The following is a 26,345-nucleotide window of genomic DNA, read 5'->3' on the forward strand; positions in this document are numbered from 1 at the left end:
TTTTCCCTATTAGTTAGTAATTTTGTTCTTTATTGAATTTTTAAAAATTTGCCCTGAGGAGAAAATTTAGTAGTACATAATGCATAAACTTCTTGAACAATATTTTTGGACATACTCTTTTTGTTATTTTAAGAGCATCTGTATCATATAAATTTCATGTGCCCACTGTTTCTTGCCTTTCAATGAAGTATACCGGTAACAAATAGTATGTTTTAAAACTACGATATATAAAATTATTTCCTCACATATAATAATTGGCAATATAATGATATTTACATTTTCATTTCTTCACATGTAGTTTTGATGGTATTTCATTGTAGAAAAATAATGCAAGCTTTATTTTTTTAACAAATTGAAATAACAATTTCTTATTTGTTCTTCCATTGCTCCCACAAAAGGACTTCCACACAAAAGAATATTGTAGTATTACAAACAAATCCATATTCTTTGTTTTAAAATATTTAAAACTATCAAGAATTAATAAACGGTCATTCACATCAATAATAAATGAAACCAGCAATCATGTTTTTCAATAGCTTTACAAATGTTTATACTATCAAGTGGGAAATAAAAACTAGCATTTAAAAAAATCCATTATTGTGCTAAACATTTTGTATTGCAAGTACCTTTAGAGAATATGTTGCCATTTTTACTGTTATTTTTTTTTGTTATAAACTTAAGTGCCTTAAGTTTTTAAGGTTACTTTTTAATATTGTCTTAAAATCAACATTTGGTCATAATGCAAAATCTTCCCAAATCTAAATGTCTTTTAGCTTGACAACTGTAAAGTTAGAATTGTAATAGCACCAACATTTAAATGCCTTTTGACTGGTTTTGATTAAACATCTTTGAAAGCCAAATGGTCCATTTTAGACTTTATTCCCATTTGAAATAACTTGAACATACGTCGCTGTGAAGTCCCTGCCAAACTGATTCTTAGCCACACATTTATATATGCCTGAATTTGACGAGTTTGGATTGTCAATTATTAATGTTCCTTGTGGATTAGGAATCTCACTTCCGGATCGCTGACCTTTGACGCCTGTGAAAAATAATGAATGGTTAGGCAGCTCCCACATAATTTCTGGATCTGGTATCCCAAATGCCTTACAATGAAGCTGAATCGCCAATCCAGCCACAGTGTGAATATTCCTTGGGAGTCGTTTTGTAATCCTTGGTGAATGTCCCACAATTGTTACAAAAACAACTGCTGTTGACTCACCGATATAGTTCTGAGCTTTGCACGTATAACTCCCTCTATCATGAATATTGGTTTCCCTAATAAGTAAAGTACCATTCTCCAGTAATGTATACTTCCCATTAATTTGAGGCCGGTCTAAGACAAAACCACTGGGAAGTGTCCATATAATGTTTGGCTTGGGACTTCCAGCAGCGAGACAGTGAAGCGATAAAGATTCCCCATTCATGCTTTTTATCGCCCCACCTGAGTGGAAAAAAATTGTGGGCGTTTCACCAGTTTCCAGTATGATCAACTTTTCAATATAGCCTACTTGGTTTTTAGCTGTGCATCTGTATTTTCCTGCATCTGCTTTAGAAAGTCTATTGATGACAAAGGTGCCATTGCTTCCCAGAGAAAAGTGGATTGTTCTATTACCAACGTAGAACCGTGTACCATTTGGTAATATCCAAATTATCTCCGGATGTGGGTTTCCATCGACAGAACAATTCAACAACACGGTTTTTCCAGATTTTGCTATGACTTTCTCATTAAATGGGTTCCTGAAGACTGGGCGCCTTAGCATCTCAAGCACTTCCAAATGGACGACCAGCATGCTTTCTCCACCATCATTACGTGCTACACAAATAAATTCTGCCGTATCTGAAGATCTTACATTGCGAATTTCAAGAGTTCCGTTTCTATGTATCGTTATCCTACTTCCATAGTATGGGACTGTTAGGAAAATATTATCTGGCATGATCCACATAATCTGATGCATAGGATCTCCTTCAGCATTGCAAGCTATTTGTTTTTTTGAGTGTTTGATAGCTGTTGCTTTAATGATAGTCTTGTTAGAATACAAACCATTGATCAGAGGTGGTTTAGAGATTACATCTAGTTTATAAACCTTGGTATCATCTCCACCAGAATTGCGTGCTACACATATATATTCTCCAGCATCTAAAAGCCTTACTTTAATGATAGACAAGGACCCATTAATATGGAGAATATATCTCTGAGTAGATGCTAAAATCATATTGTTAGAAGGCAACAGCCAAAATATTTTCGGCTTAGGTTCCCCTATGGCATCACAGTCAAAGAATGCATTATCTCCTGCTTTTATCTTTGCGTAAGCCTTTAAATTCTGCTTGATACGAGGTGCAGCTGCAACCACTTTTATCTGCACTTTCATCTCATCTTTTCCCAGTGTATTTTGAGCATGGCAAGTGTAATCCCCCTCTTCCATCATTCCAACCTTATTGAAATACAGAGTCCCATTGTCAAACAGAGTATACTTCTTCAGCGCATGTCCACTGTCATCGGCTTGCATTGCATTATTGATTGTGGTACCATCTGGCAAACTCCAAGATATTTCTGGCTCAGGAGATCCTGAAGCTTTGCAATCCACTTTGAAGTCTTTTCCATAAGGTACCAGTTTCTTAAAATACTGTTTGTGATCAATTTTTGCAGGCTTCATTGTCACACTGACTTTCAAAAGGGTCAAATCATCGCCCATTCTGTTTCGTGCTACACAAATATAATCGCCTGCATCCTTTTCCGTAATTGACTCAACAGCTAAGGATCCATTGGGATACACGTGGATTCGGCTTCCCATTCTGGAAAAAGAACAAAAAAAATAATTTTTAGGGGGACTGTATGTCAAATTCCAAAGTTGTTGATTCTCATAGTAACTGAATAACTTTTTAAAAGCTATTGCAGAATTATAGGATTGGAAGGAACCCAACTCAAACTCCCTTCTTGGTACAGGAATATAAATTAAAACATTCCTGACAGGCAACCTAAATACTTCACCTGAGCCAGTGATGGTGAATCTGTGGCATGCGTGCCACAGGTGGAACACAGAGCCATATCTGCCAGCATGCAAGCCGTTACCTAGCTCAACTCCAACACACATGTGCGTGCCAGCCAGCTGATTTTCGGCTTGTGCAGAGGCCTTGGGAGGACATTTCAAGAGGGGGCATTTTCACCCTCCCCAGGCTCCAGGGAAGCCTCTGGAACCCAGGGAGGGTGAAAAACGGGTCTACCAGGCCCACTAGAAGTCAGGAAATGGGCCCTTTCTGGCCTCCAGAGGACCTCTGCGGGGGACAGAGGAGGCCATTTTCGCCCTCCCCAAGCCTAAGCTGTACTGTAAGTAAGAAGACCGTTTTATCTAGTGGTTAAGGCATCAGGCTAGAAAAAGGGAGACCACAAATTATAATCCTGCATTAGCCATAAAAAACCAACTGGGTGAACTTGAGCCAGTCACTCTCTCTCAGCCCAGCTCACCTCACAGAGTTGTTTTGGAGACAATAGGATGGGAAAGGAATAGGTCTGTTTGCTGCCTGGAGTTATTTATAAAAATAACGCAACATAAAAAACTATTTTAAAAAAGAAACCAATTAACTAGTGGAAATACTATTATTAAATGAATATAAGGTAGACTGCACAAAGAGCATCTAAAATATACATAGATAGAGTTTCATATAAAGGGCAGGTTTGTATACAAATCAGGTAGGATACTTTCTAAAATATCAGAAGTTAAGACAAAAAAAGGAGGCTAAAGAAAAAGCTTTAAAAATGCATAATGTGTTTCAGAGTTCCTCAACCTTTCTGCTTTTGTGGACCGGTGGGGTGGGGGAAGGGGCAGAGAGGGTGTGAGCCGTTCCGGGTCCTCGGAGAGGGGCGGCATACAAGTCTAATAAATAATAAATAATAATAAGGGTTCTGTGAGAGCAGCCGGCGAGCATGCACATGCCACTCTGTTCGTTCAAATGGAATGCATGCATATACACTTGTCTGCTGCTTACACATGGGGTTGTGTGTATGCACCATTCACACTTGCCTGCCCACTGCTTCTGAATGGCTCATGACCCAGTAGTGGGCTGTGGCCCAGGGGTTGGGAACCCTTGTTCTGCTTGCTACTAAAAAAAACCTACCTTCAGTTATATTTTATCAAGATTAAACAACATACTCAGTTCTCTCAATCTATCCTTACAATGATTAGTTTCTGTTCTGTCAAGCTCCCTGGTAGACTCCTCCCAAAAATTCACAGATACAAATTTCAGACACACACACGTTTGAAAATTCAAAACAATGTTCTTTATACCGAAAATTCAAATAAACTAAGCCTACTTTTGGTATAGCAAAGAGCACTCATCTCCAAACAAACTGGTAATTTGTACAAGTCCCATATCAGTTCTGTGATACATAGCTTGCAGCTGTGAGGTAATTTACAGTCCTTCTTCTTTCACAAAGTGTAACACACTTTGCTCTGGTTTAGTTTCAAAGTGGGGAAAAATCAGCACACAAAGGTCGAAGTCAGCAAGGCAGGCACGAAACACAACAATCAGATAATCCTCCACAATGGCCAAATCCACAGGCTGCTATTTATAGCAGCCTCACTAATTACCACAGCCCCACCCAACCACAGGTGGCCTCATTTTCTTTGATAATAATCTCTCAGTTGTTGCTGCCTATGCATCGCTCTCCGCATGCGTGGCTGTATCATTAACTCTTGTTCCGAATCCAAGGAGGAGCTAGATAATTGATCTCCTTCTGAGCTGTCTGCCACACTCTCCTCCTGCCTGTCACTCATGTCTTCTTGGTCAGAGGAGCCTTCATCAGCAGATTCCACCAGGAGCAAAACAGGCCTGCGGCATGTGGATGTCTCCCCCACATCCACAGTCCTTGGGGCAGGAGCTGGGCCAGAGCTAACCACAACAGTTTCTAATCCCCTAATCTTCCTTTCTGATGTTCAGAATTGGATGCAACACTGAAGAAAATTAGTTAAATTGTTACTTCATGTGATTTGTGAAGGTAAACTTTGAACAAATTTCATTTTCCTCCTACTACACATTGCTTTTTCTTTTTTTTTGCTACATAGAGCAGACAAACATTTTGTGGTGGGACATTTTACAGTGGAAATCCCAAACTATCAGAGCTTTGCATAATGTCAAATAATTTTCTCAAGCATTACATTTCATTATGCATTAATATTTTTGCTGTATAAATTCATTGCTTGAATTTTCACCAACAATGTGTTCCTTTAATCTGTTAAGAAAATTATCCTAATGAATATAATATGTTTATGGTCTGCTCATATGGTTCTGTTCACTTGCCAACAGTGAGATACACTATTCCAAAGAAAAAATGCTTATTTGTGTTAGTTTTGGAAGGGAATTGCTGGAGGCTTGTAACATTTTGTAATAGTTTTAGAGAGATTTCCAAAAGAAATCATCCATCCCCACCACTACTTTTCTCAGGATATCTGCCATAAGTCATAAAAGATTCTTTAATTGATTTATGATTTAAATATGGATTACTCTTTTATCTGATTGCAAGAGTGAATAAAAGTGAATCAACATCTTGCAGTTATCTCCTTTCCCCCAAATATATGCCTTTGAATTTACTATTAACAAAATATATAACTGTAACTAACTATCTTTGCCCATCTATTGTATTATTCCCATTTCACATTATTCCTAATAACTTAATCATGTCGTGATTATGGACTGCCAATAGGCGTTTGATTATTCTCATTGGAATAGAATGCAGTACCATATACAAGTGTCTCCTAGAGTTGGGCTTTTCTCAGGATCTTGCATGCTCAGTCTTAAATTACTCGCTAGTCCCAAAGCCAGCAAGTAAGCATTTGGCTATTATTTTAAATTAGTTTCTTCTGTCTTCCATCATTCTCTCATTTGCATTTAATTTTCCTTTAACTTCTTTTACCATTTCATTTCCCTTTTTATTCTTCTATACTACTCCATCTTACATACTAAATGCTAAGACCCTACAGCCATAAAAACCTTGATGTCAGAAGAATTCAATCAAGGCCAACCTTGATTTGTTTTAAATTAATTTCCCAAAAAACCCTTTACCTGTGCCATTGGTCAACAACAGCTCTGGAAGGTAATCTCCACATTATCCTGGGTTTTGGCTCCCCTATAGCTGAGCAGTTCAGAAGTAATCTATTCCCAAAATTCAGCTGAGTCCATCTTTGAGATGTAGTTGAAATACGGGGTATTATATCTTGGTGTTCCACTTGAAGTATTACTACTCTCCTTTCAGAACCAGTGGAGCTTGTAGCTATACATTCATATTTACCGCTGTCAGAAGAAATTATATTCCTGATAAGAAGTGTTCCATTAGGGAATAAAAAAACTTTGTCATTGAAAAAGTGCAGTGGTTTCACCTCTGTTCCATCAGGGAAGACCCAGTGAACAGTTGGATGAGGGTCTCCTTTGACAGTGCAAGGGAACTTCAAACTTTTCCCCATGGTTTCTAGTATAAGTTGCTTCTTATGTTCCAGTATAATGGGTGGTGCAGCAATGACTTGCAACCTTATTGCCATAGTATCTGAGCCAACTGAATTATCTGCTCTGCAGGTATATATCCCCCTGTCATAAACAGTGACTTTTTTAATCAGCAAAGTGCCATCTGAATGTAGAGAAACAGCCTCGTTTTCTATTGAAAATTTAGAGATATGAGTTTTGTTTGCAAGGACCCAAGTTATAGAAGGAATGGGACAGCCTTCAGAAGCACACTTCATAACTGCTGGCTTGCCAGAGTGAACAGTAATGATCTTTGAACTTTTCCCTAGAATTCTTGGTGGATAGGTAACCACAGACAAAGTGACCAGAAGCTTGTCTGAACCTTGTTGATTGGCAGCCACACACAAGTACTGTCCACGATCCTGGATGTTGACATTCTGAATGGAGAGTGTACCATTCGGAAGAATCTTAAATCTGTTACCATGTCTGTTTTTTGAGGCATCAGCTCCTGTTTAACCAAAAAGAAACTAATGTGAGATTTATTAAAATGTTGCCCATTGCATAGCTTGTTAGAATATTAATTTGCAAATAAGAAAATAAAATTCTGAATTTCTTCATAAAATTCCCTTTGAATTATTTGGTTCATTTAGCCTTTTTTCCCGTAGAACTATAGGCAGAAAATTAAATTAATTTCATATACTGATTATTATATTTTGTTATGGTTCTTATACCCATTAATCCGGCATGTATTTACATGCTTTAAATTCAGTAACACATGACTGCATTTCTATATTAATCCAAGAATCTTGGTCTAACCAGCATGAACAATAATGTGATACTTATCTTCTCTCATTAATAAAGTAGACAAAAAGAAACAGCTTGCAACAGCTTCATATCAGCCAACCTTGGTTTATTGTAAAACAGCAAAATTTAGCTTTTAAGATGATTTATGGTTATGATTTATTTGATTTACTTTACTATTTACCCATTTTGATCAAGAAATGAAAAAATACACAATGAACTGTGTATACTAGCACAAAGCCTGTTTATATTGAGGTTTATAGGACAAGATTCCTGGCTTTAAGTAATGTCTTTTATAGTTTATTTGGAAAGATTCTTGTGTGCGATATATCTACATTATTTATACATGCATGTTTTCATCCAGTTAAGAAAAAACATAAATATTATTTTCTCATGGGATGAATTACATTAATACATACAACAGTTTAATGCTTTTTAATAGAAAGCTGGTTTTTTCGCAATATGACAGTGTGGTTTGTTAATTAAGGCAGTGAGAGACTGAGTTGCCCTGCTAGGTACAAAACCAGCAGGATAATCTTAAAACAGTCACCTCTCTCAGCTATAGAAAGGATGCAATGGCAAGCCACTTCCAAAAAACTTTGCCAAGAAAACTTCACAGACTCACTGGACAGTTGCCAGAGTCAACACTGCCTTAAAACTCCACCCTACTGCATTAAGTGTATAATTTATATGCTATTCTCTTAAAATAATCTAGTTTAATTAAGCTCCTAGTTAAGTGTTCTGCTGGCGTGTCTCCACTGCCCGTAATCACAGGGTAATTAGTCCAGGAAGACACACACCACACAATAAAAGGAAAACCCAAAAGTTTTTATAAACAGAAAAACAGAAACAGCTCCCTTTTTAAATGTCAAAGGGATTTTCTGGTACACACAAAGCACATGTTAAATGCAGTCCAATTGCTCACACAATAACTGGGAAATTGAGTCCAATTCTAAAGTCCAGAGAGTCCACACACGCAATCCTGAAGAGCAAAAACCACGATCTTGACGAAACAAAGAATCAGATAAACTGCCATTAGGCTAAAACACCAGGCTGCACTTTTATCTGTAGCACTAATTACAGCAGCCCCACCCAACCACAGGTGGCCTCATTTTCTCTTGTAATAATCCTTCAGTTGTTGTCTCCTATGCATCACTTACGCATGCATGGATGTGTCATTAATTCTTGTTCAGAATCCAGGGATGATACAGATGACTGATCTCCTCCTGGGCTGTCTGCCAAACTCCCCTCTTCCCTGTCACTCACGCTTCCTTGGTCAGAGGAGACTTTGTCGGCAGATTCTACTGGGAGCAAAACAGGCCTGCAGCATGTGGATGTTTCCCCCACATCCACCTCCACATTCCTTGGGGCAGGAGCTGGGCCAGAGCTAACCACAACATTAAATATACTTCAAAATTATCTCAAAATCGTTCTGAACATTCTGAGTATGACTTCAGAGCTTGGGTGAAATCCAACTTCTTTCATTATAGGTTCTTTAGGTATGGCTTTGTAGGCATGGCAGGGGAAGGATATCTCCATTCCCACCACACTCCAGAGGGAGGATATTGCAAAAGCCCCATTCCCTCCCCACTCTGGGGCCAGCCAGAGGTGTATTTGCCGGTTCTCCGAACCACTCAAAATTTCTGTTACCAGATCCAGAATCTGTAAGAACTTGCTGGATTCCACCTCTGCTTCAGAGCAACAATATTGTATCATGCTATTATTTTCTATGTTTAGAGAAAAATTAGCTAAAATCTAGGTTATTATTATTTGTTTTCTTTATATCCATTTGTTTTTCTGGCATATGTAATCATTTTCCATCTTCCATAAAGATTCATTAAGAAAGATACTAGAATGCGCAAAAATGAGTAAAATGACAAAAGAATTGCAAAATAAAGAGGAAATGACTATTATATCATATGGGGAAAATTATACAATTGGATAGAGGAAAAAAACAGAAATAAAAAACCCCAAACAAAATTAAAAAGGACAATGCAGAAAAGGCAATGTAAAAACAACATTAATTCAAAATGCACAAGTTTCCGTAAACTGCTTGTATATATTGTATGATGCGTCTATTTTTGTATGTGTTTGTTTGTTTTTTGTTTCAAAAAATTCAATAAAATAGTTTTTTTTTTTAAAGTTTCTGAAAGATTTTAGTTAGATTTGAGAAGGCCCAAAGTCATTAGCAAATTTCACATCTGATTTAAAATCTGACTTTAATCCTAATCTAACACTATATCATGTTGTGGTTATTCTTTCATCATTTAAATCTAGGACTGGAAACATAGGACTTTACCCTTAGATTATCTACGGTTGACCTATCCAGATTCCTAAGAGGTCAGTAAGGGACGAGTACAAGTGCACTAGAATGCCTTCCGTCCCCTGTCCTATTGCTCTCCTATATCTCCTATAACTTTCTTCTATTCCTATATCTCTTCTTCTATTCTTTCATTGATATGTTCTATTACTATATCTTCTTTTCTATTTTTTTCTATTTTCTTTTCTATTATTTTTTAGATATATTTTACTATGAGTATCTCCTCTATAACCTTCATCATGTATTTTACTGTGTGTATATATAGATATATACCCACTAAAACCTTCATTGTGTATTGGACAAAATAAATAAATAAATAAAAATAAATAAAATAAATTAATTAATTTTGTATGCTTCACTTTTTGAGACACACCTTGTTTATGATAAAAGAGAATACATGTAAAATATTAATTTGAAAAGCTTACCTGCTGATATCTTAGTCCAATGGATGGTTGGTTGAGGATTGCCACTGGCTTCACATGGAATGAATGCATCTGAATCAGCCAGGACAGTAAACATTGCAAATTTTCCTCCACTTATTCTGGGTTTTGCCAATGTAGTTCGATAGAATGAATTTAAATCATCTGGATTGGTAGTGGTGGCTACCTGGTCTGTTCTTTCAGACCAGTTTATGATGTAATTGTTCTTATTTGTCTCCCACAAAGGAGTATACAGGGTGGAGCTTTGAGGTGGTTTTAATACTGTGAATGTGTTAATTATGACTGGTTTTCCAATATCTCTGATTTTGGAAAATGGAAATTGCTGTGAAATTTTACCCCATTTGGGAGATGAAGTAGTTTGTGAACCTTGGGTGAGCCTTGCTTGAGATAGTAATGAACTAGTGGTCATGTAAATTGCAGTAGTGGGAATTTGTGGATTTATCTCATTTTTTACATGGAGAGCTGTTTTTGTTATTTGTGTTTTTGGAACTGCAGTTTGTCCCATAGATGGGTAAGATTCCTTATCTGCTTGTCTAGTAGTTTGTTCTACTTTAGTAAATTTTGGTCCAGTGGTTACCAAGGGTGTGTATGATAACGCTGTACTTAGCATTGTTGTATCCCATGACAATTCAATCTGTGGAGCTCTAGATGAAAATTGTTCATATGACAGTTCCATTGGTGGCTGAATGGTGTAAGCATTGTCAATGGATTCCTGAGCGGTATTTAAGAATGTATTGTCTTTTTTAATATCTGCTGTGCTAAGAACTGGTGGTTGCGGTGTAACTTTATCTATATCCATAGTGGTGAATTTTGAAAACAATTCAGTCAGTATGAGACTAGGCGGTTCAGTTACATTTTTTATTGTTTTCATAGGAATATTTTTTTTAAAGAGTGTGACAAATTCTTTATTGACCGAAATGTTTTTATGGAAAGGCATTGACTTTTGCAAGGGTCTTCTCCTCCTTTGACCCTTTTTTCTATGTCGTCGAAATGGTTTGAGTTTGGAAAGCTTGTTTGCAACAGTGGTAGTGGGATTATGAACCAGTTGGATGGTTGTAGTATCAATTTCTTTATTAAGATCAGTAGTAAAGCTGTAGAGAGGTGCTGGGGATGGTGATTCTGTAGTACTGAATGATACTGTTGGATTGTCTTTTAGTAATGCAACATTCTCGCTCATGTGTTTAATTGAGTCTATAGGAATATCGGTTTGATTGTCACTTTTGGAAACATCAGTTTCATATATTGATACATTTTTGTAGGTTGGCCTTGAAATGTGAAAATCTGTAACAGATATTTCAGATGATGGTTTTGGTTGTACTGTGGATTGCTTCTGCAGTAGCTCTTTTTGATCATAGCTGGTAACAAAAGAATTAGGTATTTCTCCATTTGAAATACTGGAAGAGATATCATGGATACTAAAGGAGGGAACAGTAGATTTGATCATGAAAGGTGATACACTAATTTTGGTCAATGTACTTTTTATATTAAATTCAGATTTATAGATATTGGTTGTGAATTGGTTAGATAATGGATCTATATCAGGGATTGCTTGAGGTGTATCTGATTTTATTTTTCTTTGTGGAGCAGTCTGGGTGCTGTTAGAATAGAAGGGGATAGTTGTAGAAGCTTCATATACTTCATCTGTATCTATCTTGTTTCTTGAGGATATCACAGTGTGACTTGAAATTGCTGATTTTGGATAATGAGGTTTGATCGATGAATACATAAATGTTTGTGGGGTAAATGATTCAACAGATATATTAGCAGGAGTTGGTATGCTTATTTCTGCAGGGAGAGTAAGACTTGAGCTTTCTGGAACAAACCCTAATCTAGGAAAAGCATATCTATGCCCTGCATTATTGGGAATACGGTCAGGTCTAATTATTCGTCTTCTTCCAAAGGTTTTTCTTCGTCTGCTATACCATCTTGGAAATGGACTATGAGTTGCAGAATCCTTAACAACTTCAATCTGTTGTTGGGCAAGAATGGCTGAGCCTGGAGATACTTGAAATGTTATTTTTTTTCTACTGTAAATATAGCCATGTTGTGATGCATCATTAGACAGACTGATTGTTGCTAAGGGCACTTGGTGGCTTGATTTGTTTGATGCTTTCTCGGCATTTTCTGCCAATAACTCAGATTTTTCAACAATTTTGTGTGAAATTATAAATTGACTATTATTAGTAATAGCCATTGTTGGTGTTACTGTTGGTTTGCTTTTAAAATAGACATTAGCTTCTTCAGACGTTACCAATCTCTGAAAAGAATTTGACGTATTTGCTGCATTGTTGGATTCTTTAAACAATGAAAGCATTGTTACTTCCATCAGGGTTGGTGGAATAGGCAGTGTTTGGTATTTTTCAAGGCTTATTCCTTTCATTTCAGGTTTTGGCTCATTGAGCCAATTCTGGTTTGTAGATGTTTCAGACTGCCTAACCATAGCACTGGTTGCTGAAGGTTCTGATTCTGTAACTTTGATATGTGTTGCAAAAGAGCTGTAATTATCTGATATACTTCCAAATTTTGCTGTCACTACATTTCCTGATGCTTCTCTCAAAGTGTATTTTGAAGGTCTTCTAGTTGGTAGAAACATAAGTTCTTCCTCCGCTAATATATCATCCCCAGATATCTCTCCCTCATTTCCTGAGCTCTTTGAAGGCAGAAATAGCTTTTCTGTTGGTTTTACTGTTATATTTTCTTGTCTTTTTAATAATGTGATATTCCTTGTTTTTTCTAAAAATGTTGCCCAGTGCAATGGATTGATTTTCTTGGTAGAGAGACCAAATCTCTTTTGTCCTCTAAACCTTCTGTTTATCTTGCCTCCATTGATCCTGTAGACTTCTTTGTACTTGTTTTTGGTTTTATTTTGTATGAAATAATTTGTAAATGAATTGTGCATGATTGCTTGGCTGGTTACCTCGGCAGGAACAGTAGAAGGAAAAAAAATATTTTGGCCAATAAAGTCATGTTCTTGGTTGCCAGACCCTTCTGTTGCTTCACTATCTATCTGAGTATCTTTTTTTGTGAGTTGTTGTGGCTTGCTCAAATTCCTTTTAACAAGTACTTGATAAACTAAGTAATCTACACCATATTTATTGGCTGTTATACACATGAAGTGGCCATTGTCTTGTCCTGCTATCGGTTGTATTTTTAATGTGCCATTGTGAAACAGGAGTTTATTTTTAAAAGAACTATGAAGAATCATGTTTCCTGGTATGACCCAATTGACAGAGGCATCTGGGACACCTGTAGAGTGGCAGGGAAGATCAATGTTTTCACCTAAAAACACTGAAATCTGCGGTCCATTGTGATTCAGACTTGGATCTATCACTGTAATTCTAAAAGTTAAGACATCAGCATCTTCATAGTTGGTTCCTATACAGTGGTAAAGTCCCATGTCAAAATGATCTGCTGAATGCAATAGGAGCTTACCAGATTTTTCTATCACTATTCTTCCATCTTCACTTACATATGGAGCCTTAACCTTGGTCCCATCAGGTAATAGCCACTCAATTACAGGGACAGGGTCTCCAATTGCTTGGCAATCCAATTCTACAGAACTATTGACTAAAACCGAATATTCAGTTTTGTAATTCTTGTCTCGTAAGATCATGGCCCACGATTGTTTGGTGGGCTTTGGAACATCATCAGGAAGAATGATTTGAGCATCTGTTGAATATCGGATATGCAGCATATTGAGTGTAGTTGCAGTCCTGTCCAATTGCATTGACACTTGACTCTGCATCAACCAAGGAGGCTCAGCTGTCAGTTCAGTTTCTATGCCAGTGAAAAGTTCTTCATTTTTAGAATCTATTTGTTTGTACTTGTAACCAACAGGAGGCGTTTCTGTAAGTAAGTGGTCCCTTCTCAATTTTAGTGGAGAATCACTATAAAGAGCAAGAATGCTCCACAGTTGATGAATATGATTGTGGTCAATGCTACACTGAAGAAAAGTTGACAATGATATTTCAAGTAGCGTGTTGTTATCAGTTTTTGTAAATATAACTGGAGACATTTTTGAAGGTTTCTGTACATTACAAGCTATATTTGCTCGATTTCCTGATTGGTCTATTAAATTTAATGACACAGATCCTATAGGGGACATAAAATCTTTGGGAGACACTGAAGTGAATTCTCCACCATCCACCATAGTTACAGTTTTCCATTTTAAATCTGTGTCTATACTTGGTTTACTACAATTAAATGAAGGCAGTGGAATTTTAGTTAAGTGTTTCTCTTTAGAATTCCTGGGGTTGGTGCACAATGGACATTGCAGTGCATCTGTAGCATCTTTGCCTTTTTTGCATTTTACAACATCTAGAAAGAAAGAGATCAGTAAAAGTAAATCAATGTTCTATTGTAGAGAAAAACAGTTTCTAATCAGTTGAAATATATTTCTGGTACCTGTGAGGCAAGCATTTAATAGCCATTAAAAACAGATTGGAAAGAGCAAAGTAGGCCCTTAAACCCAAACTTCAAATGAAAATTGGAAACTGCAAATTGTATCATAACATTTTTTGTTCCAAATTGTTTCCTTTAAACAAGTTGTATTTGCCTCTTTAGCTTCCAAACTGACTGACAAGCTTAGTTACTGCCCTTTTTGTTGTTACCACATTCCCCAATATTTCTGTCATCACCATCACCACCATCCCTGGAAAGTTAAGAGAATGAGTTGTAACTCAAACATTGGCCAGTTCTATATGCAAACTATAGTTGAGTCAAATGCATTTTTTACCTGAGTGAAGAACAGTCTATGTGCCTCAGCTAAATATCATTGTAGCATTTTTGTTTCATTTTCATCTCATATTGATTTATAGGGTAATAGATTTCTCACTTAGTTTTGTGTTATCTAATAAGATTTCCTCTACTTCATTACCAAAATCATTAATAACAATTTTGAACAAAATGAGATCAGAATGCTGTGACATCCTGCCAGATGCTCAATCTAGTTGTGCAAGTAGAATTTAACAATCTTATTATTTTTGTGGAATACCTGATGCTCTTTATACTTGCCTACCTGTTTGCAGATATTTCATTACTTGACTATGTAATATTGTCAGTGCAGTCAATTGTGGGATTTGCTCCTACTTATATACAATACCCTGCTCTACCACTGTTGGTTGCAGTTTAGTTTTTTCCTTGTTAGTTTCTTGAATAGAATATTGTTTTCTGGTTGATTATCTGAGGTTAATCCCTGCAAAAGTGAATGTTGACCTACTAGAAAGAATGTGTTTTGATCTTTTAGTTTATTATTCATTTATTTGTTTGTTTGTTTGTTTATATTTAATTTATATGCTGCCCAACTCCCGAAGGATTCTAGTTTCCTTCTTTCGTTTTTTGTTTTGCCTATTTTGAATGATGTATAAATATGGTTTATCTGTATGTGTCTACTAATCAGCAGTGGATTGCTCCTGGTTCGGCCCAGTTCTGTAAACTGGTAGTTGACCGCAGGCTCCACCCCCTGCCCTGGATGCTTCTGTGCAGGTGCAGAAACATTATAAGCGCACATGGAGTGGTAGCGACGGGATGTAGAACCACCACTGGTATTGATAGCTGGTTTGTCTTAATTACAAACTCCCAGAAATTCCCCAGTGTTTTTTGTATTTAGCTCATCTGCAAGCAAACAATACACAAATCAATGAGCTACCAAAGAGAAAACCCCACCCCACTAACAATGGCATAGAAAGCTACTATGGACTGTTGAGCAAACCCCTCACTCTTTAGTACTGAAATTAGCTAGTTGGGTAATGAAAGATCCCCAAGCACACAGCCCTCAGAGAGCAACACAGTTCAACCATGAATAACATATAAAGTATAATATATTGTCTGTGCATCCTGTAAATTACTGCAATCTTTGTGAATGAGACCAGCAGAAATTTGAGGTATATTGTTGCAATTTATACAAAAGACAATATGTACCTGAATGCTTTCCTGCCCATTTTGCAAACCATTTCAAAGCACAATCACAAATCCAAGGGTTTCCATGAAGGTAGAGACTTTCTAGTTCAGACATATATGAAAAAATGTCTTGTGGCAGAGAAGTCAGGAAGTTATCTGACAAGTAGATATGCTTTATAGCAGATGTTCTGAACACCTTGAGATACCTCAAAGTGACAAAAGTATCTGGATGGAGTTGTTTAAGTAAATTTCCTTCCAAATGGACTAACTTCAGCGATGTGAGACCATAGAAAGCTTTTGGGTTTACAAATTCAATTTTATTATGATCCAGGTGCAAACGTACCAAAGCTACGAGGCCATGAAAGGTGTCTGCCTGAATAACTTTGATTTGATTATAGCTCATCTTTAAGATCTGTTGATAAAAAAGAGAAATTACATGTAATTCAAGACTTCTAAAAAGTGATTTTCAGAGTAACACAACAAGAAAATATGATCTCAATTCACACTTTATGCTAAATGATGTGGTTTCATTGATTTTGACTTAGTATGCTCTATATCCCAAAATTGTGGTTATTCAAGAAGTTGTGGTTAAACTATATTTAAACCTATGAATGAACTTATATGAATGAACGATGATACCCAGTTATACATCTCCACCCCATGTCCAGTCAACGAAGCAGTGGAAGTGATATGCCGGTGCTTGGAGGCTGTTGGGGCCTGGGTGGGTGTCAACAAACTCAACCTCAACCCAGACAAGACAGAGTGGCTGTGGGTCCTGCCTCCCAAGGACAATTCCATCTGTCCGTCCATTATCCTGGGGGGAGAATCATTGACCCCCTCAGACAGGGTCCGCAACTTGGGCGTCCTCCTCGATCCACAGCTCACATTAGAGAAACACCTTTCAGCTGTGGCGAGGGGGGCGTTCGCCCAGGTTCGCCTGGTGCACCAGTTGCGACCCTATTTGGACCAGGAGTCACTACTCACAGTCACTCATGCCCTCATCACCTCGAGGCTCGACTACTGTAACGCTCTCTACATGGGGCTACCTTTGAAAAGTGTTCAGAAACTTCAGATCGTGCAGAATACAGCTGCGAGAGCAATCATGGGCTTTCCCAAATATGCCCATGTTTCTCCAACACTCCGCAGTCTGCATTGGTTGCTGATCAGTTTTCGGTCATAATTCAAAGTGTTGGTTATGACCTATAAAGCCCTTCATGGCACCGGGCCAGAATATCTCAGGGACCACCTTCTGCCGCACGAATCCCAGCGACCAGTTAGGTCCCACAGAGTGGGTCTTCTCCGGGTCCCGTCAACCAAACAATGTTGCTTGGCGGGACCCAGAGGAAGAACCTTCTCTGTGGCGGCCCCGACCCTCTGGAACCAACTCCCCCCAGAGATTAGAATTGCCCCCACCCTCCTTGCCTTTCGTAAGTTGCTTAAAACCCACCTCTGCTGCCAGGCATGGGGGAACTAAGATACACTTTCCCCCTAGGCCATCACAATTTTATGTATGGTATGTTTGTATGTATGATTGGTTTTTATATAATGGTTTTAACTGCTTTTCTTTAGTATTGGATTTTGTTGTACTGTTTTATTGCTGTTGTTAGCCGCCCCGAGTCTGCGGAGAGGGGCGGCATACAAATCCAATTAATAATAATAATAATAATAATAATAATAATAATAATAATAATAATAATAATAATAATGTTCAGTAAATCTTATTTTTTATAAAATATGTTTAGGATTGTGGCTATTTATTCAATGAGAAGAATGATGAAAATGAAAGGTGAATAGAGTGTAACAAACCTAGATCTTATATTCCTCAGAACCATTCTTCCTCTTCCCCTCAAACAACAGGTTTGAAAGGGAAACTTTGTCAACTCTAAACAAAATCAGCGCTGGACAATTTCCAGCTTAATCTTACCTTTAACAAATGTAAATCAGAGAATGTCTTGTCTTGAACTGTATGTATCTGATTACTGTGCAACATCAACAATTCCAGTTTCTCCAGGCCAGAAAAATCTGTCTCAGTCAGTTGAACCAAATTGTTGTAACTGTAAGAAATATTTCATTCCATATCTGGGTTTAGTTAGTCAGCTATAGTTTAAACATTAAACAAACAAAAATAGAATCTCTGTTCTGAAGGTGTTTAAGCAGACTGTAATTAAATTTTGTCATTTAAAATGGAAACTACTTTGATCAAAGCAATAACAAATGAAAAAATATGACTCTTATTATCATGCACTCAGGTATGACCTAATCAGTGTTAAATCTGTACAATTTTTCTGTTGTTTCTCTCAAAATGTTCTGATAATAAAAACAAAGAAACACTACATTTATAATACGTTTATGAAAATTACAAAACAACAAAGTACCATCACAGCATAATGAAGAGAACATATGTAAATGGAAGAATTAGAAAAAGGATTAGAACCTAACCTCTCAATACTGTTTAATGCAAGAAGTCCTCAACTTACAACAGTTTGTTTAGTGACTGTTTGAAGTTATAATGGCACTGAAAAAAAGTAACTTATAATAATAATTAATAATAATAATAATAATAATAATAATAATAATAATAATAATTTATTGGATTTGTATGCCGCCCCTCTCCGCAGACTCGGGGCGGCTAACAACAATAATAAACACAACATGTACAATCCAATAATAAAAAACAACTAAAAACCCCTATTATAAAACCAAACATATACACAAACATACCATGCATAACTTGTAATGGCCTAGGGGGAAGAGCTATCTCAACTCCCCTATGCCTGGAAGTATAAATGAGTCTTGAGTAGTTTATGAAAGACAGGGAGGGTGGGGGCAGTTCTAATCTCCGGGGGGAGTTGGTTCCAGAGGGCCGGGGCCACCAAAGAGAAGGCTCTTCCCCTGGGGCCCACCAAACGACATTGTTTAGTTGACGGGACCCGGACTTATGGATGTTTTTCACACAACTGTTGTGATATCCCCATGGTCACATGATCAAAATTTAGATGCTTGGCAACTGGTTCATATTTATGACAGTTAAAGTGTCCTGGGATCACGAGATCCTATTTTGCAAACTGAGAAGAAAAGTCCACGGAAAACCAGATTTACTTCGCAATTGTGTTATTTACCATATTTTTCAGAGTATATGATGCACTGGAGTATAAAATGCACCTTAGTTTTTGTGGATGAAAATAGGTGGGGAAATCTGCCTAACAGGTATTCATCTGGCTAGCATCCTTAGTCTGGTCAGCTTCAGCACATTATTTTATCCTCTGGTTAGGGCTTAAAAAAACCTTATTTGGAACGAGTATCAAAGACATAGGGATGGAAAAAAATCTTCTTTGGAGAGAGTAGCAATGAAAAAAAGCCTTCAAGCTGGTAAGAGCCGGGAAGATTGTTAGCACCCTGTTAGGGCTGGGGAAAAAGCTTTGAAATAGCTACATTCAGTGTATAAGACCTCTTTCAGCCTCTTTTAGCAGGGAAAGGGGTGCGTCTTATACTCTGAAAAATACGGTACTTAACTATTACAGTGATTCACTTAGCAGCTGTGGAAAGAAGGGTCGTAAAATGGTGAAAAATTCATGCAACAAGTGTTTCAATTTTGGGGAGTTTTGGGCTCAATTGTGGTCCAAAATTGAGTACTACCTGTATTCAAAATCAAGGTGTTTACAGATAGTGAAGGTTCAATCAATCATTTATTACTGTCCTAGAGGGTTTAATAGAGCTGAGATTGATCAATGGTAGCAAAACACCAAGGAGACTAACAATAAAAAACCCACCCCCTGCATCCCAGTTTTGAAGAAAAACAGCCAGTATTTTGAATAAAAAACAGGGTGTGCAGAGGGTTTGAGAGGCTTGTTGAGTGTTCCTGGGGGCTGGGAAAAGGCAAAAATGCCCCTATTTTTTTAAAAAACAAATGGGCAAATAATTAGCCTTTTTTTTGTGCAAAAACAGGCAGTTTTTACTTCCTCCAGCTCCTAGGAGCACTCTGCAGGTCTCCCAAAAGCTCTGTGTGCCCTGTTTTTGTTTTTTTTTAAAAAAAATGGGCCTGTTTTTGTGAAAAACAGGGCATGCATAAGGTTTTGGACCTGCAGAGTGCTCGTGAGGGCCAGGGAGGACAAAAACTTTTCCCCACCTTACTTATCTCTTTGAAATCTTGATGCATCTTATATACCGGTGTGTCTTATCGTCTGAAAAATATGGTATCTATATTGGAAGAGATTCTTATAATCAACAACAATCATAGGTTCTGCATTCTAATGAACTCCCCACCCCTGAGTACTGAATACTGTCTGTTCCAAAAATCTCTTTTGTGTATGAGGCATAACACATGGGAGAATTATTCAGTGCATTCTGTGCACTATGTAAAGATTCAGAGTTTATGTTTCTATATTATTTGTGAAGTGAAAAGATGAGAAATAAGCCTATTCCTTTCTTGACATCTTAGGCAATAGAGGGGAATTATTCAATACACACTAAACACAAAAGGCATTCATGAACAGTGATCATCTTTCTTGATGTTGTTTCATGTTTGTAAACACCAGCAGGCCTCTGAAAGCTTGAATACTTGTTCACTGCCAGAGTTTCAGAGAAACTGCTGAATTATGAATGACCACTAAAATGTAGCTGGTTACCAAAACAGTTTTAATTTGTGGTTCACTGACAAAGATGGTTTTGTTAGCTGATTTGCATATGTAAGTTTTAAACAGATACTATAACTGCTTTGATCTGAAACTGTTAACTATAACATTGCAATGCTGTTGGGCTTTAGATTTTTAAAATGTTATATACAAACATTTAAAAATGTTTTATACAAAATATAAGGTTACATTATTTCATACTAAATTTGAGTCTACATTCTATAGGATCTGCTAAAAATGATCCACCATTAGCTATCTATCTTCCTTCCTCCCTCCCTCCCTCTCTCCATCCCATTGTATAATTGAATGTGGCTATAATTTGAATAGCCACATTCAATATAGCTAAGACAACATGAACACCATGAGAACTATAGTTCCCATAATTCATAGCTGAAATGGTTGTGTAGAAGTATTCTGATTTTGATTTTTTTCAAAAGCAAAATGAATGGTTCAGCTCATGGTTTAGAATGCATACTTCCTCCAAATGAATATGGTTTATCTTAACTGGCTGCACATCATAAGAACTTTAGCTTTTAATTATAGTTCCTTACCTGTGAATGACTGAGTTCAAACTTCATAAGTCAGAATCAGGAATAAAAACTAAACCTGGGGTCAGGTTTAGTGGCTTTCAAGACGTATGTAGTTAATCTACAGCTGACAATTCCACTCTACTTACGCTAGCTGGGGTGGCTAGAATTGTAGTTCACAATATTTAAACAGTCTTTCATCCATCTCTATCTTTATTTCATCACCACAGCCACCATGCATGTTACTGATCCTATCAAGGTAACATATGTTACTATTGCAACTTCTTCTCCACCTGTTTATATCAGAGTGGCATACCTACTGAGGTATTATTAGGTTTCCTAAATTGTTGACCAGCAGTTCACCTTTTGCATTTTCTCAACAAGACATTCCTTAGACTTTCCTCATTTCTGACCATCACTGGTATCACCAGCATATCTAAAGTTGTGGTGTTTCTCTAAGCAACTTTTATTCCAATTTGTAATTCTTCTATGATATAGTCTTCATGAAAGTTAAGTAAATAAGATTGAAAGTGTACAACCTTGGAACATTCCTTGTCCAATTCTGAACCATTTAGTTTCTCCATATTCTGTTCTGTTGCTTCTTGATCAATAGGTAAATGGTTCAATAAGTAAATGAGATAATTCCAGCACACTCATATCTTTAAGAACCATCTACAGTTTGTGGATAACACTGTCAAAAGCATTCATATAATTAATAGAGAGGAAACAAGCTTTTGGAAGGTCCTTGCCCTTTCCATTATGTACCAGATGTTTGAAATCTTGGGAGCCTCTGCATCTTCTAAAACCAGTTTATATACTTGATTTATATACTTGACAGTTTTGATTCCATGTACTGTTGTAATCTGGATTACAAAATTTCAAGCATTATTTTACCAGCATCTGAATTAAGAAAGCCAAATGCCCCACACGTCGAATCCATAAAAAGGATGACTACATTCCTGTGCTATGCTTGGAACTATATCCATTCACCCAGAGACAAGACAAAGAATAACTGGATTGATGTACATTCTTGAGCAGGAAAAAGTGTAAATTAACAAATGTATCTTTTTTTCCTGGTGTTCAGTGACTGTTACCCATTATGGCAATAATTTTGTGAATAGCCAGCAATCATCATTTGCAAATATGATTCCTATTTGTCTAATTTCTACTTGTCTAAAAATTATTAACCATGAAAGGCATAAAAAGAATTTGGATGCATTTGTTTTAATTTATCACTATAGGCAAATTAATAAATATTTGAACTCTTCTAGATTAGTGCCAAGAGGCTTCTTGCCATTACTTGCTCTGAAAAAGTTTTGTAACAATGAACATGTTAGTTGTTCTCATGACTATTCTTATCATGCAGTCATAATTTTCTTGACCATTTTGTTCCGATCATTAAAAGAGATGAACAAGACATTTCTAATTTTTCCAAGAGAAAGAAAAATGATGAAATTCCAAATAAAAAAGAGTTTGGTGTCCTTTCACTGTTCAATATCCAAAGTAGTGCATATCATAGAACAAAATTTGACTGTTTATATTTGACAATTCATAATAAGGATGAGACCAGTTACATACTGCCTCTTGGACATGGGGTGAGGTATCATCAATACGCCGATGATACCCAGTTATACATCTCCACCCCATGTCCAGTCAATGAAGCAGTGGAAGTGATGTGCCGGTGCCTGGAGGCTGTTGGGGCCTGGATGGGTGTCAACAAACTCAAACTCAATCCAGACAAGACGGAGTGGCTGTGGGTCATGCCTCCCAAGGACAATTCTATCTGTCCATCCATTACCCTGGGGGGGGAATTATTGACCCCCTCAGACAGGGTCCGCAACTTGGGCGTCCTCCTCGATCCACAGCTCACATTAGAGAAACATCTTTCAGCTGTGGCTCACAGTCACTCATGCCCTCATCACCTCGAGGCTCGGCTACTGTAACGCTCTCTACATGGGGCTACCTTTGAAAAGTGTTCGGAAACTTCAGATCGTGCAGAATGCATCTGCAAGAGAAATTATGGACTTCTCTAAGTATGCCCATATCACTCCAACACTCCGCAGTCTGCATTGGTTGCAGATCAGTTTCCGGTCACAATTCAAAGTGTTGGTTATGACTTATAAAGCCCTTCATGGCACCAGAATATCTCCGGGACCGCCTTCTGCCGCACGAATCCCAGCGACCGGTTCGGTCCCACAGAGTTGGCTTTCTCTGGGTCCCGTCGACTAAACAATGTCGTCTGGCGGGACCCAGGGGAAGAGCCTTCTCTGTGGCGGCTCCGACCCTCTGGAACCAGCTCCCCCCTGAGATTAGGATTGCCCCCACCCTCCTTGCCTTTCGCAAACTCCTTAAAACCCACCTCTGCCATCAGGCATGGGGGAATTGAAACATCTCCCCCTTGCCCATGTTGTTTTGGTGTTCGATTGACTGCGTGTTTTTAATATTCTGGGGTTGTTTTTTATGAATTTTTTAGTTTAAAAATTGTAATTGGATTGGTGGGTATTGGATTTGTTATTATGTATTGTTTTTACTCTGTTGTGAGCCGCCCCGAGTTTGCAGAGAGGGGCAGCATATAAATCCAGTAAATCTAATCTAATCTAATCTAATCTAGTGTTTGACACTATGAATATAATAACTAACTGCTTTCTTTTAAACAGTTGTGATTTCTTGGATAACAGGACTGCACTTTTCAGTTACCACATTTTTCCATTAAAAAAAACAAACAGCTACTTTCATGGATTCTAATAGTGTTCATTTATCCTGCAGGTTTCAAAACCATGCTCTTGTAATGTACAGTAATTGGAAGCATTGTGTAACATTGTTATGTAGTTAAGAGGTTTCAGTATCTTTCTAGTAATCTGAGCCTCCTTCAAATAAAATAAACAACTACTCTAGAAGGTATAAAATGCTGTGTAGGGATAAGAATGATGGATAATAGAAAAGAAAATAGCAATAGAACTTAGACTTATATGCTCCATGGTGCTTTATAGCACTCTAGATGATTTAAAAATGTCAGCACGTTTTCCCCAACAATCTGAGTCCTCATTTTACTGACTTCAGAAGATTGAAAGGCTGAGTCAACCTTGAGATGGTCAGGATTGAATCTCTGGCACTGGCAGAATTAGCCTGCAGTATTACCCTTCTAATCACTGTGCCACCATAGCTCCTAATATGTTGGTGATGTGTCGGTGCCTGAAGGCTGTTGGGGTCTGGATGGGTATCAAGAGGCTCAGGCTCAACCCTGACAAGATGGAGTGGCTGTGGGTTTTGCCTCCCAAGGACAATTCCATCTGTCCATTCATTACCCGGGGGGAATTATTGACCCCCTCGGAGAGGGTCCGCACCTTGGGCATCCTCCTCGATCCACAGCTAACATTAGAGCACCATCTTTCGGCTGTGGCGAGGAGGGCGTTTGCCCAGGTTCACCTGGTGCACCAGTTGCGGCCCTATTTGGACAGGGATTCACTGCTCATGGTCACTCATGCCCTCATCATCTCGAGGTTCGACTACTGTAATGCTCTCTAGATGGGGCTACCTTTGAAAAGTGTTCTGAAACTTCAGATCATGAAGAAAGCGGCCACAAGAGCTATCATGGGCTTTCCTAGATATGCCCATGTCTCATCAACACTGGCTGCTGATCAGTTTCCGGTCACAATTCAAAGTGTTGGTATAAAGCCCTATAAAGCCCTATATGGCATCGGACCAGAATACCTTTGGACCGCCTTCTTCCGCACGAATCCCAGCAACCGATCAGGTCCCACAGAGTTGGCCTTCTCCGGGTCCCTTGACAAAACAATGTTGTCTGGCGGGCCCCAGAAGAAAAGCCTTCTCTGTAGTGGCCCCAGCCCTCTGGAATCAATTCCCCCGGAGATTAGGACTGCCCCCACCCTCCTTGCCTTTCTCAAATTACTGAAAACCCACCTATGCTGCCAAGCTTGGGGGACATAACTGACCCTTAGCTGTTTCATTTTATATATGGTTTAATTGGATGGTATGACTGTTTTATAATGGATTTTTATAATTGTTTTTAATATTAGATTTCTGCTTTGTATTTTGTTGTGAGCCGCTCCGAGTCTTCAGAGAGGGGAGGCATACAAGTCTAATAAATTATTATTATTATTATTATTATTATTATTATTATTATTATTACTATTACTATTATTGTTGTTGTTGTTATTATTATTATTATTATTATTATAATACAACACCATCAAAGAGTAACAAGTAAATTCAAAAATATTAAGAGAGACAGTTTGCTCTAATAGTTAAGACATCAGACTAGAAAGTGGGGGAGTGTGAGTTCAATTCCCATCTCAACCATGGAAGCAAGCTGGATAACCTTTGTCAGCAAATCCAGCTCATAGGTTTTTGTTGTGGTTAAAATAGAAGGAAGAATTTGTTTGAGATATGTTCACAACCTTGGGTTATGTAAAAAAAAATTATAACGGTGGGATAGATACAAATAAATAAATAAAATTTGAAATAAATTCTTAAGCATACCGGGGAAAAAAGTAGTAGAGAAACTGCAAAGCAAATTTTAGCACAGCATTACTAATTCCAAGGTTTCAGCATTATCATGCAAACCTACCCTAAATTGATGCGTTCCACGTGTTGTGAGATGTGCAATGGGATGGTAGTAAGATACCGGAAGGTGCAATGGACTTCAGTCGGGACATAGCAGGCACAAAGCTTAGGACAGGCGCTGCTGCCAGGAAAGACAGCCAAGAGGAAGCCAAAGAGGAGTCCCACTGCATAGGGATGGCTTCCTCTTTCTCTTTTCATCTTGTGCGACAAAAGTTTTAAACCGACCATCTTCCCAGCCAAGTGTGAAAAAAGAATACTCTAGAAAATAACACAACAGAAAGTGTCAGATTAAAATGGCACATCAAAACCTTGTGGCTTTGAGCAGGCTAATTTTACTTATTTTTATTTAGCAGTTCTACAGGAAAGCTACACATTTAACTTGCAGCCTTTGGATGTTTTGGATTGCAACTAGTGAATGGCTACCAAAATTTTTACTACCATGCTGTGGGCGTGGCTTATGCAGGATGCCCTGCATTTTCTTTCTTTCTTTTTGATAAACTTTATTAATTTTTCATAAAAATTGACAAACATACAAACACACATTTAACATAAAATTGGGGTTGCAATTTCCCCTCTTGTTCTAGAAGTCAAATTTCATACAGAAAAAAGAATGCATTATTAATATCTTAGATCAACATATTAATTTAAATGAAAAGAAGACATTTTGTTTAACCTTATATAAAAAACCTTC

The 26,345-nt window shown here is 37.7% G+C and overlaps 1 protein-coding gene across 1 annotated transcript; it reads right to left on the reverse strand.

The window, feature by feature from the left end:
* Positions 1–309: 309 nt before the first annotated feature.
* IGSF10 (immunoglobulin superfamily member 10) lies at positions 310–25,882 on the reverse strand. The gene is made up of 6 exons (XM_070754119.1): positions 25,659–25,882; positions 17,837–17,966; positions 15,934–16,324; positions 10,000–14,331; positions 6,061–6,961; positions 310–2,796 (listed from the first exon to the last, which is right to left on the reverse strand). Exons 1-6 carry the CDS (start codon positions 25,880–25,882, stop codon positions 870–872), a joined length of 7,905 nt encoding a protein of 2,634 aa, XP_070610220.1. The 3' UTR covers positions 310–869.
* Between the last annotated feature and the right edge of the window lie 463 nt (positions 25,883–26,345).

The sequence above is a fragment of the Erythrolamprus reginae genome, chromosome 5, assembly GCF_031021105.1.
Source record: "Erythrolamprus reginae isolate rEryReg1 chromosome 5, rEryReg1.hap1, whole genome shotgun sequence".
Classification (NCBI taxonomy): domain Eukaryota; kingdom Metazoa; phylum Chordata; class Lepidosauria; order Squamata; family Dipsadidae; genus Erythrolamprus; species Erythrolamprus reginae.

Bases quoted from the DNA above. Each gene is read 5' to 3' on its own strand.
- IGSF10 (XM_070754119.1), bottom strand. From the start codon at position 25,882: ATGGTCGGTTTAAAACTTTTGTCGCACAAGATGAAAAGAGAAAGAGGA. The intron at 14,332-15,933 runs GTACATATTGTC...CTTTCTTTCTAG, and splicing joins ATGGGCAGGAAAGCATTCAG to ATGTTGTAAAATGCAAAAAA. The intron at 2,797-6,060 runs GTAAAGGGTTTT...TTCTTTTTCCAG, and splicing joins GTTGTTGACCAATGGCACAG to AATGGGAAGCCGAATCCACG.